Consider the following 20,114-nt stretch of genomic DNA (forward strand, 5'->3'; position numbering starts at 1 on the left):
AATCCATTGTGGAGGACGCTGGGATGGCCCACCGGTATCACCAGGAGTGAGTGGACTAATCCATTGTGGAGGACGCTGGGATGGCCCACCGGTATCACCAGGAGTGAGTGGACTAATCCATTGTGGAGGACGCTGGGATGGGCCCACCAGTATCACCAGGAGTGAGTGGACTAATCCATTGTGGAGGACGCTGGGATGGCCCACCAGTATCACCAGGAGTGAGTGGACTAATCCATTGTGGAGGACGCTGGGATGGCCCACCGGTATCACCAGGAGTGAGTGGACTAATCCATTGTGGAGGACGCTGGGATGGCCCACCAGTATCACCAGAAGTGAGTGGACTAATCCATTGTGGAGGACGCTGGGATGGCCCACCGGTATCACCAGAAGTGAGTGGACTAATCCATTGTGGAGGACGCTGGGATGGCCCACCAGTATCACCAGAAGTGAGTGGACTAATCCATTGTGGAGGACGCTGGGATGGGCCACCGGTATCACCAGGAGTGAGTGGACTAATCCATTGTGGAGGACGCTGGGATGGCCCACCGGTATCACCAGGAGTGAGTGGACTAATCCATTGTGGAGGACGCTGGGATGGCCCACCGGTATCACCAGGAGTGAGTGGACTAATCCATTGTGGAGGACGCTGGGATGGCCCACCGGTATCACCAGAAGTGAGTGGACTAATCCATTGTGGAGGACACTGGGATGGCCCACCGGTATCACCAGGAGTGAGTGGACTAATCCATTGTGGAGGACGCTGGGATGGCCCACCGGTATCACCAGGAGTGAGTGGACTAATCCATTGTGGAGGACGCTGGGATGGCCCACCGGTATCACCAGGAGTGAGTGGACTAATCCATTGTGGAGGACGCTGGGATGGCCCACCGGTATCACCAGGAGTGAGTGGACTAATCCATTGTGGAGGACGCTGGGATGGCCCACCGGTATCACCAGGAGTGAGTGGACTAATCCATTGTGGAGGACGCTGGGATGGCCCACCAGTATCACCAGAAGTACATTGACCATTAATTACCACATTGTACCATATTTGTTTGGTTGCTGTAATTTCTGTTAATTCATTCAATGTATTATTATGACAGTCTTGCTGTTCTCATTGTAGGAGTGGACACGCGTTTGCAGAGCGCACAACCAAGGCTACACTTGTGAGGAAAACATTTTGGTTTAGTTCATTCCATCTACGAGTTGTCAATTCATTGATTGTCTTTTGTTTTTCTGCGCTCCTGTCAATCACGAGTGAGGACACGCACCCGATTACACTTAGAACTAGGCCCGTGGGGTGAATGTAGGCCCGTGGGTGGATGTAGGCCCGTGGGTGAATGTAGGCCCGTGGGGGTGAATGTAGGCCCGTGGGGGTGAATGTAGGCCCGTGGGGTGAATGTAGGCCCGTGGGTGGAAATGTAGGCCCGTGGGTGGAAATGTAGGCCCGTGGGGGGAATATAGGCCCGTGAATGTGTCCATATGGAGATCTGATCAGAAACACTCACTGTGACGCGTCTCAGTCACTTCTTCGCCTCAAAAAGCTAGTATACAAACTTTAGTTTTTTTTACAACAGTTTCTTAACGTAGCCTATTAGAAAAATCTTTCTAGCGGGCTCCCTTTCCATAACCATTCAGCATGAAAAGTGAAAAATGTTAATTCTCTGATCCAGTGTCATCTGTTCCGCGGGTGATGTGGAGGTAAACCCAGGCCCTGCATGTCCCCAGGTACCCTCATTTGTTGACTTCTGTGATCGAAAAAGCCTTGGTTTTATGCATGTCAACATCAGAAGCCTCCTCCCTAAGTTTGTTTTACTCACTGCTTTAGCACACTCTGCTAACCCTGATGTCCTTGCCGTGTCTGAATCCTGGCTCAGGAAGGCCACCAAAAATTCAGAGATTTCCATACCCAACTATAACATCTTCCGTCAAGATAGAACTACCAAAGGGGGCGGAGTTGCAGTCTACTGCAGAGATAGCCTGCAAAGTAACGTCATACTTTCCAGGTCCATACCCAAACAGTTCGAACTACTAATTTTGAAAATTACCCTCTCCAGAAATAAGTCTCTCACTGTTGCCGCCTGCTACCGGCCACCCTCAGCTCCCAGCTGTGCCCTGGACACCATTTGTGAATTGATCGCCCCCCATCTAGCTTCAGAGTTTGTTCTGTTAGGTGACCTAAACTGGGATATGCTTAACACCCCGGCAGTCCTACAATGTAAGCTAGATGCCCTCAATCTCACTCAAATCATCAAGGAACCCACCAGGCACAACCCTAACTCTGTAAACAAGGGCACCCTCATAGACGTCATCCTGACCAACTGGCCCTCCAAATACACCTCCGCTGTCTTCAACCAGGATCTCAGCGATCACTGCCTCATTGCCTGTATCCGCCACGGAGCCGCAGTCAAACGACCACCCCTCATCACTGTCAAACGCTCCCTAAAACACTTCTGTGAGCAGGCCTTTCTAATCGACCTGGCCCGGGTATCCTGGAAGGACATTGACCTCATCCCGTCAGTTGAGGATGCCTGGTCATTCTTTAAAAGTAACTTCCTCACCATTTTAGATAAGCATGCTCCGTTCAAAAAATGCAGAACCAAGAACAGATACAGCCCTTGGTTCACTCCAGACCTGACTGCCCTCGACCAGCACAAAAACATCCTGTGGCGGACTGCAATAGCATCGAATAGCCCCCGTGATATGCAACTGTTCAGGGAAGTCAGGAACCAATACACGCAGTCAGTCAGGAAAGCTAAGGCCAGCTTCTTCAGGCAGAAGTTTGCATCCTGTAGCTCCAACTCCAAAAAGTTCTGGGACACTGTGAAGTCCATGGAGAACAAGAGTACCTCCTCCCAGCTGCCCACTGCACTGAGGCTAGGTAACACGGTCTCCACCGATAAATCCACGATTATCGAAAGCTTCAATAAGCACTTCTCAACGGCTGGCCATGCCTTCCGCCTGGCTACTCCAACCTCGGCCAACAGCTCCGCAGCTCCTCGCCCAAGCCTCTCCAGGTTCTCCTTTACCCAAATCCAGATAGCAGATGTTCTGAAAGAGCTGCAAAACCTAGACCCGTACAAATCAACTGGGCTTGACAATCTGGACCCTCTATTTCTGAAACTATCTGCCGCCATTGTCGCAACCCCTATTACCAGCCTGTTCAACCTCTCTTTCATATCGTCTGAGATCCCCAAGGATTGGAAAGCTGCCGCAGTCATCCCCCTCTTCAAAGGGGGAGACACCCTGGACCCAAACTGCTGTAGACCTATATCCATCCTGCCCTGCCTATCTAAGGTCTTCGAAAGCCAAGTCAACAAACAGGTCACTGACCATCTCGAATCCCACCGTACCTTCTCCGCTGTGCAATCTGGTTTCCGAGCCGGTCACGGGTGCACCTCAGCCACGCTCAAGGTACTAAACGATATCATAACCGCCATCGATAAAAGACAGTACTGTGCAGCCGTCTTCATCGACCTCGCCAAGGCTTTCGACTCTGTCAATCACCATATTCTTATCGGCAGACTCAATAGCCTCGGTTTTTCGGATGACTGCCTTGCCTGGTTCACCAATTACTTTGCAGACAGAGTTCAGTGTGTCAAATCGGAGGGCATGCTGTCCGGTCCTCTGGCAGTCTCTATGGGGGTGCCACAGGGTTCAATTCTCGGGCCGACTCTTTTCTCTGTATATATCAATGATGTTGCTCTTGCTGCGGGCGATTCCCTGATCCACCTCTACGCAGACGACACCATTCTATATACTTTCGGCCCGTCATTGGACACTGTGCTATCTAACCTCCAAACGAGCTTCAATGCCATACAGCACTCCTTCCGTGGCCTCCAACTGCTCTTAAACGCGAGTAAAACCAAATGCATGCTTTTCAACCGATCGCTGCCTGCACCCGCATGCCCGACTAGCATCACCACCCTGGATGGTTCCGACCTTGAATATGTGGACATCTATAAGTACCTAGGTCAGACAGCTAGACTGCAAACTCTCCTTCCAGACTCACATCAAACATCTCCAATCGAAAATCAAATCAAGAGTCGGCTTTCTATTCCGCAACAAAGCCTCCTTCACTCACGCCGCCAAGCTTACCCTAGTAAAACTGACTATCCTACCGATCCTCGACTTCGGCGATGCCATCTACAAAATGGCTTCCAACACTCTACTCAGCAAACTGGATGCAGTCTATCACAGTGCCATCCGTTTTGTCACCAAAGCACCTTATACCACCCACCACTGCGACTTGTATGCTCTAGTCGGCTGGCCCTCGCTACATATTCGTCGCCAGACCCACTGGCTCCAGGTCATCTACAAGGCCATGCTAGGCAAAGCTCTGCCTTATCTCAGCTCACTGGTCACGATGGCAACACCCATCCGTAGCACGCGCTCCAGCAGGTGTATCTCATTGAGCATCCCCAAAGCCAACACCTCATTCGGCCGCCTTTCGTTCCAGTACTCTGCTGCCTGTGACTGGAACGAACTGCAAAAATCGCTGAAGTTGGAGACTTTTATCTCCCTCACCAACTTCAAACATCAGCTATCCGAGCAGCTAACCGATCGCTGCAGCTGTACATAGTCTATTGGTAAATAGCCCACCCATTTTCACCTGCCTCATTCCCATACTGTTTTTATACTGTTTTTTTATTTATTTACTTTTCTGCTCTTTTGCACACCAATATCTCTACCTGTACATGACCATCTGATCATTTATCACTCCAGTGTTAATCTGCAAAATTGTATTATTCGCCTACCTCCTCATGCCTTTTGCACACATTGTATATAGACTGCCCATTTTTTTTCTACTGTGTTATTGACTTGTTAATTGTTTACTCCATGTGTAACTCTGTGTTGTCTGTTCACACTGCTATGCTTTATCTTGGCCAGGTCGCAGTTGCAAATGAGAACTTGTTCTCAACTAGCCTACCTGGTTAAATAAAGGTGAAATAAAAAAAATAAAAAATAGACCTTCCTGTTTACTTCTTATCCCTTGCTCAGATAGCTGTGTCTCTGTTGTGGGAATGCTGAGGGCCCAGAATATTTTTATGCCGGTTTGCTAGCAAGCTTCAGGCCAGACCCAAATGTTTCAAGTTCCTTGCAGACAGGCCATGAATAGCCAATGTGATATTTATTTTTATCCAGGTATTTTCTACCCGTGGGCTGCAATTTTTTTATATATATTTTTAGAACCTGTTGTATTTTACTTCCTTCTCCCCAATTTCGATATGGTCTCATTGCTGCAACTCCTTAACGGGCTTGGGAGGCGAAGGTCGAGTCATGCGTCCGCGAAACATGAACCCACTAAACTACGCCCATCTAACCCGGAACTTACGTGTCAGATGAAACACAGTTCAACTGGCAACCGGGGTCAGCCTGCAGGAGCCCGACCCGCCAAAAGGAGTCGCTAGAGCGCGATGAGCCAAGTAAAGCCACCCCTTGGACAAACAGTCCTCAAACCCGGACGACGCTGAGCCAATTTTTACACCGCCCTATGGGACTTCCGATCAGAGCCGGTTGTGCTACAGCCCGGGATCAAACCCGGGTCTGTAGTGACGTCTCTTCCACTGCGATGCAGTGCCTTAGACCGCTGCACCACTCGGGAGGCCCTTATTTGTTGGATTTATGTAACTATTTTTACATATTGCCAATAAAAGTTATCTTTTAGACTTGTATCATTATTTAGATAACATTTTGATTCAACACATGACATTGATTTTGAGATATGAAGACCTTTTATTATAAATTAAATGAAACTAACACACATGTGCACATGAAAATCATAACTGTCTTGCAGATCGGTAGAAGTGGATAACTTGGCACTTCAAATGGAGAAGGTTGTAGACCGCTGGTGTAGCCTGTTACTGGCAACGTCAGGAACATCATGGCAGAATCTGCCAAGGCCAGCAACAGCAGCTATATTGATCTCTGGCTCCCTCTTGAGTCATTTTGTCTTGATTTTTAATTAAAGCATCAGGCGAAGAAGCCTAATTATAGTTGATTTTACTCAGACACTGGGTGTGTCTATATATGTAAAAATACACTTAATATTGACCAATTGATTGGCCGAAAGAACAGACTACGCTTGGTTGACCCAGATTGTTTTAGTCGGGGACAGCCTTAGTTTGTTTTGTACATTTGAGAAAGGGAAAGGGGGATCACTAGTCAGTTGTACAACTGAATGCGTATTCCCGCATTTAACCCAACCCCTCTGAATCAGAGGTGCGGGAGCAACCTTGCGGTTACTGGGCCCGATGCTCCAACCCGCCAGGCTACCGGCCACGCTACCCGCCTCCCCATTTGTGACGTACTTCTCTGTATCAAGACTTGTGTACCTGTTTTGAACTAGTAATTGCAGCTTTTGTTCGTTAGCTCCTGCTGTCATTCTGTTTCCTCAGGCAGATGGCTGGTAGTTTGAAGGGAAGGCTCCATGGTAACCTTCTCTTCCAGTTAGCCAGTCCCTAGAGACATCAGCTGACTGCGTCTGTTTGCCTAAGTGTGGCCGACTAGAAACTTGGTGTTCGTGTAATTATTTGTTGATTCAATTGGAAAATGGATTAGAAGCAGGAGCACATGGTTAGGCAACAAATGAGTTTCAGCTCGCTGCTGACTCAGGCCCCTGATGCGGTGTGCTTGTGTGAGCGAGCAGTGGACTGCTGTCTGTACTACTTCCTGACAACCCTTTCAGCCCACAATAGAAAGCCCCCCCTACCCACCCACTGGCAGCCGGCAGGTCATTCAGGCCGTTAATAGGCTACACGAGAAGTCTGCAACTTTTCCTCATGTGGAATGCCAATTCATCTGGCCATTTCTCCCGATCTGCGTGCCAGGTATGTTTTTCGTAACCACATTTTCGTGTAGTATTTCATTTATATTACACCACAGCATTGTTGAATTCTCGTTTGTGATTGGTTAGAAGGGCATTCTAGAATGGACATTATAACCAGATAACGGTACAGTTGGAGACGATATCGGGACACTTTGCAATCATGATGCAATAACCATCACAGCCTGCAGGTGAAAATGATCTTGAAGAAAATAAATGTCCTTTAAATCACATGGCCTGTCTGCAACGAACTAGAAACATTTATAACATCGATGGTCAGGCCCGAAGCCCTAGCAAATTTGCAACATTGTTTAAAACATTCTTGGCCCTCAGGTTCCTGCACCCCCCCCTAACCACTAGACTACCTCCCCCCTCTAACCACTAGGCTCCCTGCCCCCCTCTAACCACTAGGCTCCCTGTCCCCCCCTAACCACTAGACTACCTTCCCCCCCTCTAACCACTAGGCTCCCTGCCCCCCCCCCTCTAACCACTAGGCTCCCTGCCCCCAACCCGCTAACCACTAGACTACCTGCCCCCAACCACTTGGCTCCCTGCCCCCTCTAACCACTAGGCTCCTGCCCCCTCTAACCACTAGGCTCCCTGCCCCCAACCACTAGGCTCCCTGCCCCCCTCTAACCACTAGGCTCCCTGCCCCCAACCCCTAACCACTAGACTACTTGCCCCCAACCACTAGGCTCCTGTCCCCCTCTAACCACTAGGCTCCCTGCCCCCCTCTAACCACTAGGCTCCCTGCCCCCCTCTAACCACTAGGCTCCCTGCCCCCTCTCTAACCACTAGGCTCCCTGCCCCCTCTAACCACTAGGCTCCCTGCCCCCCTCTAACCACTAGGCTCCCTGCCCTCCCCCTCTAACCACTAGGCTCCCTGCCCTCCCCCTCTAACCACTAGGCTCCCCCTCTAACCACTAGGCCCCCCTCTAACCACTAGGCTCCCTGCCCCCCAGTCAGACTGCTCTGGGACCGTTGCCCCCCCTCTAACCACTAGCCCCCCTCTAACCACTAGGCTCCCTGCCCCCAACCCCTAACCACTAGACTACTTGCCCCCAACCACTAGGCTCCCTGCCCCCCCTCTAACCACTAGGCTCCCTGTCCCCCTCTAACCACTAGGCTCCCTGCCCCCCTCTAACCACGAGACTACCTGCCCCCTCTAACCACTGCTCCCTGCCCCCTCTAACCACTAGGCTCCCTGCCCCCCTCTAACTACTAGGCTCCCTGCCCTCCCCCTCTAACCACTAGGCTCCCTGCCCTCCCCCTCTAACCACTAGGCTCCCTGCCCTCCCCCTCTAACCACTAGGCCCCCCTCTAACCACTAGGCCCCCTCTAACCACTAGGCTCCCCCCTCTAACCACTAGGCTCCCTGCCCCCAGTCAGACTGCTCTGGGACCGTTGCCCCCCTCTAACCCCCCCCCTCTAACCACTAGGCTCCCCCTCTAACCACTAGGCTCCCTGCCCCCACAGTCAGACTGCTCTGGGACCATTGTCCCCCTGCTCTGGGCTCCCTGTCCCCCTCTAACCACTAGGCTCCCTGCCCCCAGTCAGACTGCTCTGGGACAGTTGGCCCCCCCCTCTAACCACTAGGCTCCCTGCCCCCAGTCAGACTGCTCTGGGACCGTTGCCCCCCCTCTAACCACTAGGCTCCCTGCCCCCCCCCTCTAACCACTAGGCTCCCTGCCCCCTCTAACCACTAGGCTCCCCGCCCCCTCTAACCACTAGGCTCCCCCCCCCCCTCTAACCACTAGGCTCCCTGCCCCCCTCTAACCACTAGGCTCCCTGCCCCCACAGTCAGACTGCTCTGGGACCATTGTTGGCCCCCCCTCTAACCACTAGGCTCACTGCCCCCCAGTCAGACTGCTCTGGGACCGTTGCCCCCCTCTAACCACTAGGCTCCCTGCCCCCAGTCAGACTGCTCTGGGACAGTTGCCCCCCTCTAACCACTAGGCCCCCTCTAACCACTAGGCTCCCCCTCTAACCACTAGGCTCCCTGCCCCCTCTAACCACTAGGCTCCCCCCCCCCTCTAACCACTAGGCTCCCTGCCCCCCTCTAACCACTAGGCCCCCCTCTAACCACTAGGCTCCCTGCCCCCTCTAACCACTAGGCTCCCTGCCCCCACAGTCAGACTGCTCTGGGACCGTTGCCCCCCCCCCCACTAACCACTAGGCTTTCTACCCCCTCTAACCACTAGGCTCCCTGCCCCCCTCTAACCACTAGGCTCTCTACCCCCCCTCTAACCACTAGGCTCCCTGCCCCTCCCCCTCTAACCACTAGGCTCCCTGCCCCCCCCTCTAACCACTAGGCTCCTGTCCCCCCTCTAACCACTAGGCTCCTGTCCCCCCTCTAACCACTAGGCTCCCTGTCCCCCCTCTAACCACTAGGCTCCCTGCCCCCCTCTAACCACTAGGCTCCCTGCCCCCCAGTCAGACTGCTCTGGGACCGTTGCCCCCTCTAACCACTAGGCTCCCTGCCCCCCAGTCAGACTGCTCTGGGACCGTTGGCCCCATTCATCGTTAACAAGGTGGTGCTCATGAGTCAGTCAAGGGTCTGAGGATATATTTCAACATCTCTGTAACCAGTGGAGCTGCCATTTTCTGCCTGAGCCTTAAGTGATCAATAAAGTAGCAAACACAGATTTATTTAATTAATATTGTCATATTTTAGTTTTTCCTGTAATTTTCCTGGTATTTAATTTTTCAATGGTCAGTAGAACAGGGCCCATAGGTATGAGGGCAATTCAAGAATGGGAGTGTGACATCTCTATACATTTGATGCTGGCATTCCTTTGGGGAGAACCCTGCATTGATGATGGACTTTCTAGACACAGTAGGATGGCTCTGATTGGCTCATTCCTTCAATTAGAACCAATTATTCTCTAATATGAAAATGTTCCATCTTGTTGATTGTCTAGATCGTGGAGAAACGTGTGGGTCTCAGTCGGAGCCGCGTCTTCAGGGAAGTGGAGATGCTCTATCAGTGCCAGGGACACAGGTACAGCAGGCTCACTGGGGGGGAACACAGGTACAGCAGGCTCACTGGGGGGGGATACAGGTACAGCAGGCTCACTGGGGGGGGGGGGATACAGGTACAGCAGGCTCACTGGGGGGGGGATACACAGGTACAGCAGGCTCACTGGGGGGGGGACACAGGTACAGCAGGCTCACTGGGGGGGGGATACAGGTACAGCAGGCTCACTGGGGGGGGGGGGATACAGGTACAGCAGGCTCACTGGGGGATACAGGTACAGCAGGCTCACTGGGGGGGGGACACACAGGTACAGCAGGCTCACTGGGGGGGATACAGGCACAGCAGGCTCACTGGGGGGGGATACAGGTACAGCAGGCTCACTGGGGGGGATACAGGTACAGCAGGCTCACTGGGGGGGATACAGGTACAGCAGGCTCACTGGGGGGGATACAGGTACAGCAGGCTCACTGGGGGAGGCATACAGGTACAGCAGGCTCACTGGGGGGGAGGCACAGGTACAGCAGGCTCACTGGGGGGGATACAGGTACAGCAGGCTCACTGGGGGGGGGATACAGGAACAGCAGGCTCACTGGGGGGGGGATACAGGAACAGCAGGCTCACTGGGGGGGATACAGGTACAGCAGGCTCACTGGGGGGGATACAGGTACAGCAGGCTCACTGGGGGGGATACAGGTACAGCAGGCTCACTGGGGGGGATACAGGTACAGCAGGCTCACTGGGGGGGGATATCCAGGAACAGCAGGCTCACTGGGGGGGGGCACAGGTACAGCAGGCTCACTGGGGGGGATACAGGTACAGCAGGCTCACTGGGGGAGGGGGTACAGGTACAGCAGGCTCACTGGGGGAGGGGGTACAGGTACAGCAGGCTCACTGGGGGAGGGGGTACAGGTACAGCAGGCTCACTGGGGAGACACAGAGCAGGAATATGGACCGCTGAGATTCACTACTGTATAGATATAGGCATTACCTTCACACTGTTTATAACCATTTCTCTCTTGTTCACAGAAACATTCTGGAGCTGGTCGAGTTCTTTGAGGAAGAAGACAAATTCTACTTGGTTTTTGAGAAACTAAGAGGAGGTTAGTGGATATCAATCTTAATTGCAAACTCACCCATCCGTAGAAAATGATGGTTCACTCTCCCATCCGTAGAAAATGATGGTTCACTCTCCCATCCGTAGAAAATGATGGTTCACTCTCCCATCCGTAGAAAATGATGGTTCACTCTCCCATCCGTAGAAAATGATGGTTCACTCTCCCATCCGTAGAAAATGATGGTTCACTCTCCCATCTGTAGAAAATGATGGTTCACTCTCCCATCCGTAGAAAATGATGGTTCACTCTCCCATCCGTAGAAAATGATGGTTCACTCTCCCATCTGTAGAAAATGATGGTTCACTCTCCCATCTGTAGAAACTGATGGTTCACTCTCCCATCCGTGTGATGGTTCACTCTCCCATCCAGAAAATGATGGTTCACTCTCCCATCCGTAGAAAATGATGGTTCACTCTCCCATGGTAGCTGATGGTTCACTCTCCCATCCGTTGATGGTTCACTCTCCCATCCATTTTAAAATGATGGTTCAAATTTTAAAATGATGGTTCAACCTTCCCATCCGAGAAAATGATGGTTCTCTCCCATCCATAGAAAATGATGGTTCACTCTCCCATCCATTTTATAATGATAGTTCACTCTCCCATCTGTAGAAAATGATGGTTCAACCTCTCCCATCCGTAGAAAATGATGGTTCACTCTCCCATCCATTTTAAAATGATGGTTCACTCTCCCATCCATTTTAAAATGATGGTTCACTCTCCCATCCATTTTAAAATGATGGTTCACTCTCCCATCCATAGAAAATGATGGTTCACTCTCCCATCTGTAGAAAATGATGGTTCACTCTCCCATCTGTAGAAAATGATGGTTCACTCTCCCATCTGTAGAAAATGAAGGTTCACTCTCCCATCCGTAGAAAATGATGGTTCACTCTCCCATCCGTAGAAAATGATGGTTCACTCTCCCATCCGTAGAAAATGATGGTTCACTCACCCATCCGTAGAAAATGATGGTTCACTCTCCCATCCGTAGAAAATGATGGTTCACTCTCCCATCCGTAGAAAATGATGGTTCACTCTCCCATCCGTAGAAAATGATGGTTCACTCTCCCATCTGTAGAAAATGATGGTTCACTCTCCCATCCGTAGAAAATGATGGTTCACTCTCCCATCCGTAGAAAATGATGGTTCACTCTCCCATCCGTAGAAAATGATGGTTCACTCTCCCATCCGTAGAAAATGATGGTTCACTCTCCCATCCATTTTAAAATGATGGTTCACTCTCCCATCCATTTTAAAATGATGGTTCAACCTCTCCCATCCGTAGAAAATGATGGTTCACTCTCCCATCCATAGAAAATGATGGTTCACTCTCCCATCCATTTTATAATGATGGTTCACTCTCCCATCTGTAGAAAATGATGGTTCAACCTCTCCCATCCGTAGAAAATGATGGTTCACTCTCCCATCCATTTTAAAATGATGGTTCACTCTCCCATCCATTTTAAAATGATGGTTCACTCTCCCATCCATTTTAAAATGATGGTTCACTCTCCCATCCATTTTAAAATGATGGTTCACTCTCCCATCCATAGAAAATGATGGTTCACTCTCCCATCTGTAGAAAATGATGGTTCACTCTCCCATCTGTAGAAAATGATGGTTCACTCTCCCATCTGTAGAAAATGAAGGTTCACTCTCCCATCCGTAGAAAATGATGGTTCACTCTCCCATCCGTAGAAAATGATGGTTCACTCTCCCATCCGTAGAAAATGATGGTTCACTCTCCCATCCGTAGAAAATGATGGTTCACTCTCCCATCCGTAGAAAATGATGGTTCACTCTCCCATCCGTAGAAAATGATGGTTCACTCTCCCATCCGTAGAAAATGATGGTTCACTCTCCCAGCCGTAGAAAATGATGGTTCACTCTCCCATCCGTAGAAAATGATGGTTCACTCTCCCATCCGTCACTCTCCCATCCGTAGAAAATGATGGTTCACTCTCCCAGCCGTAGAAAATGATGGTTCACTCTCCCATCCGTAGAAAATGATGGTTCACTCTCCCATCCGTAGAAAATGATGGTTCACTCTCCCATCCGTAGAAAATGATGGTTCACTCTCCCATCCGTAGAAAATGATGGTTCACTCTCCCATCCGTAGAAAATGATGGTTCACTCTCCCAATTGTAGTTAATGATGGTTCAAATTCACCCAGTTTTGGACTTCTGGTCAGTCAGTTTTATATCAGAAGATGCGACCGCTTGAGGCAGTGTCTTCAGTGCATATATCCAAGTTCAATCGTCTCACATCTTCTCCCCCCCTGGAGTCTCTGAAATGCAGCAACTTGAGGCAGTGTCTTCATTAAAAGTGGACGTAGTTTTTTTTTTCTCCATATCAACCTCTCCATCCCTCCCTCTCTCCTCCTGCAGGGTCAGTGTTGACCCACATCCACCGTAGACAACACTTCAGTGAGCAGGAGGCCAGTTATGTGGTGCAGGACATCGCCAGCGCTCTAAACTACCTCCACAACAAGGGAATGGCGCACAGGGACCTGAAGCCTGAAAACATCCTGTGTGAGCACGTGGACCGGGTGAGTCAGAGTGCACGTGAACACTCCTCCCATCGCGTCACCGGCTCCCGATGGGGACGAAGGAGAGCCAGAGTTGAGCCCAGTCTAAAATACTAGTTGTAGGACTTTTAATCCTGTCATTCAGGCCCTGAAAACAGTGTGAGAGAGCATGGTGATTGGGTGAGTCAGTCATTCAGGCCCTGAAAACAGTGTGAGAGAGCATGGTGATTGGGTGAGTCAGTCATTCAGGCCCCGAAAACAGTGTTTGAGAGCATGGTGATTGGGTGAGTCAGTCATTCAGGCCCCGAAAACAGTGTTTGAGAGAGCATGGTGATTGGGTGAGTCAGTCATTCAGGCCCTGAAAACAGTGTGAGAGAGCATGGTGATTGGGTGAGTCAGTCATTCAGGCCCTGAAAACAGTGTGAGAGAGCATGGTGATTGGGTGAGTCAGTCATTCAGGCCCCGAAAACAGTGTTTGAGAGCATGGTGATTGGGTGAGTCAGTCATTCAGGCCCCGAAAACAGTGAGAGAGAGCATGGTGATTGGGTGAGTCAGGGTGCACGCCAAACACACCACACCGCTGCAAGCACCCATGAGCAGGCACTGATTATACAGGCGAGCCAGACTTCAAGGAAAATGCCACTGAATGTTTATTTATTTGCTGTTTGTTTCATTAGTCCACTGTTGATACAGTTCCAAAATGTTTTTCCATGTCGGCCAATCACGTTTTCCAGATGTAAAAACGTAAAAAATGCAAAAACACAGCCAGTATTATTATTATTATTATTATTATTATTATTATTATTATTGTTATTATTATTATTATTATTATTATTATTATTATTATTGTTATTATTATTATTATTATTATTATTATTATTGTTATTATTATTATTATTATTGTTGTTGTTGTTGTTGTTGTTATTGTTATTATTATTATTATTATTATTGTTATTATTATTATTATTATTATTATGCGTTTTGCACGAGCAGTGAGGCTTTAAATCTGTTCACTCAGACCCTAACGTTGATAGTTATGGTAAATAGAATAATGGTTGGTGACATCCTAATGCAGTTTATTACTGTGACACGATAAGGATAATAACATGTAGAAAACCTTGCTTGGCAGTAGTCTTAGTGATATGTGTTATGGACCTGACTGGCCTACTTTAGTTGGATGCTGTGGAGAAGGTCAGTGGTCTACTTTAGTTGAATGCTATGGATAAGAAGGTCAGTGGTCTACTTTAGTTGAATGCTATGGATAAGAAGGTCAGTGGTCTACTTTAGTTGAATGCTGTGGAGAAGGTCAGGTGTCTACTTTAGTTGAATGCTGTGGATAAGAAGGTCAGTGGCCTACTTTAGTTGAATGCTGTGGAGAAGGTCAGTGGTCTACTTTAGTTGAATGCTATGGATAAGAAGGTCAGGGGTATACTTTAGTTGAATGCTGTGGATAAGAAGGTCAGTGGTCTACTTTAGTTGAATGCTGTGGAGAAGGTCAGGGGTCTACTTTAGTTGAATGCTGTGGATAAGAAGGTCAGTGGCCTACTTTAGTTGAATGCTGTGAATAAGAAGGTCAGTGGCCTACTTTAGTTGAATGCTGTGAATAAGAAGGTCAGTGGTCTACTTTAGTTGAATGCTGTGAATAAGAAGGTCAGTGGCCTACTTTAGTTGAATGCTGTGAAGGTCAGTGGCCTACTTTAGTTGAATGCTTTGGATAAGGTCAGTGGTCTACTTTAGTTGAATGCTTTGGATAAGGTCAGGGGTCTACTTTAGTTGAATGCTGTGGAGAAGATCAGGGGTCTACTTTAGTTGAATGCTGTGGAGAAGGTCAGTGGTCTACTTTAGTTGAATGCTGTGGATAAGAAGGTCAGTGGCCTACTTTATTTGAATGCTTTGGATAAGGTCAGGGGTCTACTTTAGTTGAATGCTTTGGATAAGGTCAGGGGTCTACTTTAGTTGAATGCTGTGGAGAAGGTCAGTGGTCTACTTTAGTTGAATGATGTGGATAGGTCAGTGGTCTACTTCAGTTGAATGCTGTGGATAAGAAGGTCAGTGGTCTACTTTAGTTGAATGCTGTGGATAAGAATGTCAGTGGTCTACTTTAGTTGAATGCTGTGGAGAAGGTCAGTGGTCTACTTTAGTTGAATGCTGTGGATAAGAAGGTCAGTGGTCTACTTTAGTTGAATGCTGTGGATAAGAAGGTCAGTGGTCTACTTTAGTTGAATGCTGTGGATAAGAAGGTCAGTGGTCTACTTTAGTTGAATGCTGTGGATAAGAAGGTCAGTGGCCTACTTTATTTGAATGCTGTGAAGGTCAGTGGCCTACTTTAGTTGAATGCTGTGGATAAGAAGGTCAGTGGTCTACTTTAGTTGAATGCTGTGGAGAAGGTCAGTGGTCTACTTTAGTTGAATGCTGTGGATAAGAAGGTCAGTGGTCTACTTTAGTTGAATGCTATGGATAAGAAGGTCAGTGGTCTACTTTAGTTGAATGCTGTGGAGAAGGTCAGGGGTCTAAATGACTGTGTGTTTTAACCTCCTAGATGTCACCGGTGAAGATCTGTGATTTTGACCTGGGCAGTGGCATCCGGCTGAACAGTGACAGCTCCCCTATCTCTACTCCTGAACTCATCACTCCGGTGAGTCCTCGTAACGTTCAGATCTCTCTCTCTTTGTTGATCCACTCCTCCCATCTCTTCTCTGCGTCTGTCAAATGCACCTTTTTATTCATCACATGTTTGGTAAACAACAGGTGTGGACTAACAGTGAAATGCTTGGTAAACAACAGGTGTGGACTAACAGTGAAATGCTTGGTAAACAACAGGTGTGGACTAACAGGGAAATGTTTGGTAAACAACAGGTGTGGACTAACAGGGAAATGTTTGGTAAACAACAGGTGTGGACTAACAGTGAAATGCTTGGTAAACAACAGGTGTGGACTAACAGGGAAATGCTTGGTAAACAACAGGTGTGGACTAACAGGGAAATGCTTGGTAAACAACAGGTGTGGACTAACAGGGAAATGCTTGGTAAACAACAGGTGTGGACTAACAGGGAAATGTTTGGTAAACAACAGGTGTGGACTAACAGGGAAATGTTTGGTAAACAACAGGTGTGGACTAACAGTGTAATGCTTGGTAAACAACAGGTGTAGACTAACAGTGAAATGCTGACTGAAGGGTCCTTGGTAAACAACAGGTGTAGACTAACAGTGAAATGCTGACTGATGGGTCCTTGGTAAACAACAGGTGTAGACTAACAGTGAAATGCTTGGTAAACAACAGGTGTGGACTAACAGGGAAATGCTGACTGAAGGGTCCTTGGTAAACAACAGGTGTAGACTAACAGTGAAATGCTGACTGAAGGGTCCTTGGTAAACAACAGGTGTAGACTAACAGTGAAATGCTTGATAAACAACAGGTGTGGACTAACAGTGAAATGCTGACTGATGGGTCCTTGGTAAACAACAGGTGTGGACTAACAGTGAAATGCTGACTGAAGGGTCCTTGGTAAACAACAGGTGTAGACTAACAGTGAAATGCTGACTGAAGGGTCATTGGTAAACAACAGGTGTAGACTAACAGTGTAATGTTTGGGGGGGCAGAGCAGGTAGGTCTGGGCAGGTGTGATTTGATTGGTAAACAACTGGTGTCATGGGGGGAGGGAGGGGGAGGGGGTGTGATGTCAGGGGGAGGGGGGCAGAGCAGGTAGGTCTGGGCAGGTGTGATGTCATGGGGGAGGGGGGCAGAGCAGGTAGGTCTGGGCAGGTGTGATGTCATGGGGGAGGGGGGGGGGGGGGGGGGGGAGCAGAGCAGGTAGGTCTGGGCAGGTGTGATGTCATGGGGGAGGGGGCAGAGCAGGTAGGTCTGGGCAGGTGTGATGTCATGGGGGGAGGGGGGGCAGAGCAGGTAGGTCTTGGCAGGTGTGATGTCATGTATGTTTTCATATTGTGTATATAAATATTTATTTTTAGCTAACAGCAGTCCACTAGGTAGCTGTTTAGCTTTCAGGCTAATTTGTGGACCAGCTTGCTCCTTACCTCATTGGGTTTTCCCTCGTAGGCAGGGAGAATGTGATATGTGTTGGTATGAATTACATCTGTAATTATGGCTATAGTCAGTGAATGCCTCAGGAAAACTTATTTTAAAACTTGGAAACAGCTGAGTGTGTTTAGAAAGGGAATAGATATCCTCTCCTTGCTCATCACTTGTCTTAGGGCTGAGGGCCAGCCATGATCGTGTTGACTTAGGGCTGAGGGCCAGCCATGATCGTGTTGACTTAGGGCTGAGGGCCAGCCATGATCGTGTTGACTTAGGGCTGAGGGCCAGCCATGATCGTGTTGACTTAGGGCTGGGGGCCAGCCATGATCGTGTTGACTTAGGGCTGGGGGCCAGCCATGATCGTGTTGACTTAGGGCTGGGGGCCAGCCATGATCGTGTTGACTTAGGGCCGGGGGCCAGCCATGATCGTGTTGACTTAGGGCCGGGGGCCAGCCATGATCGTGTTGACTTAGGGCCGGGGGCCAGCCATGATCGTGTTGACATAGGGCCGAGGGCCAGCCATGATCGTGTTGACTTAGGGCCGAGGGCCAGCCATGATCGTGTTGACTTAGGGCCGAGGGCCAGCCATGATCGTGTTGACTTAGGGCCGAGGGCCAGCCATGATCGTGTTGACTTAGGGCCGAGGGCCAGCCATGATCGTGTTGACTTAGGGCCGAGGGCCAGCCATGATCGTGTTGACTTAGGGCCGAGGGCCAGCCATGATCGTGTTGACTTAGGGCCGAGGGCCAGCCATGATCGTGTTGACTTAGGGCCGAGGGCCAGCCATGATCGTGTTGACTTAGGGCCGAGGGCAAGCCATGATCGTGTTGACTTAGGGCCGAGGGCCAGCCATGATCGTGTTTATAGCCAGAAACTGGCCATCTACTTATAAATCAGCCTCAGTGTTTTTCTTTCGGGGTCTAAATGGCTTTTTAAAGGCCTATCAGTTGTAGTATCAAGCCAGCACTGAAGTGCCATAAATAAAACATGCAGCAGTGTTGTTTAAGTGAGTCGTGTCTATATTTATCAATCAGCTCCTGCATTCACCTCCTCTGCTACACATACAGGAACACTAGCTCAGCTTTTTAGATGTGGACAGCTCAGCTTTTTAGGTGTTCTAAAGCCTAGATTCTCCTCCACAGCAGCCTGACCTCTGGGCCCCTAATAATATACAATATGCCTTCAGACCACGCAGTTCTGTGTGAGTCATTCTGTATCTATATGTAACAACCAGCCTCGGCTTTCCCTGTGACGTCGGCGTGTCTCTAGGCTTTCCCTGTGACGTCGCCGTGTCTCTAGGCTTTCCCTGTGACATGGCTGGGTCTCTAGGCTTTCCCTGTGACATGGCTGGGTCTCTAGGCTTTCCCTGTGACATGGCTGGGTCTCTAGGCTTTCTCTGTGACATGGCCGGGTCTCTAGGCTTTCCCTGTGACGTCGCCGGGTCTCTAGGCTTTCCCTGTGACGTCGCCGGGTCTCTAGGCTTTCCCTGTGACGTGGCTGGGTCTCTAGGCTTTCCCTGTGACGTGGCTGGGTCTCTAGGCTTTCCCTGTGACGTGGCTGGGTCTCTAGGCTTTCCCTGTGACATGGCTGGGTCTCTAGGCTTTCCCTGTGACATGGCTGGGTCTCTAGGCTTTCCCTGTGACGTGGCCGGGCCTCTACCCCTGTAACCCTCTAATTCCGGGTGACACTACACGTTTCTGACTGGGCCCCTAATGCCCGGGTGGCACTACACTAAGTCTTGCAGATTTTGTGCAGATTTTTTAAATCGTTTGAAAATATTGGGATGGCTCAGGCTGGATCGGTAGCCCTCGGATTGTGTCTCTGTCCTGCTCACGTTAAACTAGTGTCGTGAGGGCCGCTCTCCCAGAGTAAGCAACGTCATGGGGAATTTGTCTGAGACAGCTAAATCGAGGCCAGAATTGTAGTGTACACCTCTGTCTAAGCCTGGAGGAGAGGGAGATATAACCTCTGTCTAAGCCTGGAGGAGAGGGAGATATAACCTCTGTCTAAGCCTGGAGGAGAGGGAGATATAACCTCTGTCGAAGCCTGGAGGAGAGGGAGGTATAACCTCTGTCTAAGCCTGGAGGAGAGGGAGATATAACCTCTGTCTAAGCCTGGAAGGGAGAGGGAGATATAACCTCTGTCTAAGCCTGGAGGAGAGGGAGATATAACCTCTGTCTAAGCCTGGAGGAGAGGGAGATATAACCTCTGTCTAAGCCTGGAGGAGAGGGAGATATAACCTCTGTCTAAGCCTGGAGGAGAGGGAGATATAACCTCTGTCTAAGCCTGGAGGAGAGGGAGGTATAACCTCTGTCTAAGCCTGGAGGAGAGGGAGGTATAACCTCTGTCTAAGCCTGGAGGAGAGGGAGGTATAACCTCTGTCTAAGCCTGGAGGAGAGGGAGGTATAACCTCTGTCTAAGCCTGGAGGAGAGGGAGATATAACCTCTGTCTAAGCCTGGAGGAGAGGGAGATATAACCTCTGTCTAAGCCTGGAGGAGAGGGAGATATAACCTCTGTCTAAGCCTGGAGGAGAGGGAGATATAACCTCTGTCTAAGCCTGGAGGAGAGGGAGGTATTTTTTTCACCACATCTAAATTAAACATTTCCTTCCCTATCGCCTGGAGACTTGA

At 49.6% G+C, this 20,114-nt stretch overlaps 1 protein-coding gene across 2 annotated transcripts in view; it reads left to right on the forward strand.

The window, feature by feature from the left end:
- The window catches only part of LOC115122479 (MAP kinase-interacting serine/threonine-protein kinase 2-like), a 44,851-nt gene that overhangs the window by 13,265 nt on the left and 11,472 nt on the right, over window positions 1–20,114 (forward strand). For both annotated transcript variants that reach the window (XM_065013838.1, XM_065013839.1), the window contains 4 exons: window positions 9,748–9,827; window positions 10,830–10,903; window positions 13,308–13,468; window positions 15,987–16,082. In XM_065013838.1, coding sequence (XP_064869910.1) covers window positions 9,748–9,827; window positions 10,830–10,903; window positions 13,308–13,468; window positions 15,987–16,082 — 411 coding nt within the window. The remainder of the gene's footprint in view (window positions 1–9,747; window positions 9,828–10,829; window positions 10,904–13,307; window positions 13,469–15,986; window positions 16,083–20,114) is intronic.

Source organism: Oncorhynchus nerka, linkage group LG9b (genome assembly GCF_034236695.1).
Source record: "Oncorhynchus nerka isolate Pitt River linkage group LG9b, Oner_Uvic_2.0, whole genome shotgun sequence".
Taxonomy (NCBI): Eukaryota; Metazoa; Chordata; class Actinopteri; order Salmoniformes; family Salmonidae; genus Oncorhynchus; species Oncorhynchus nerka.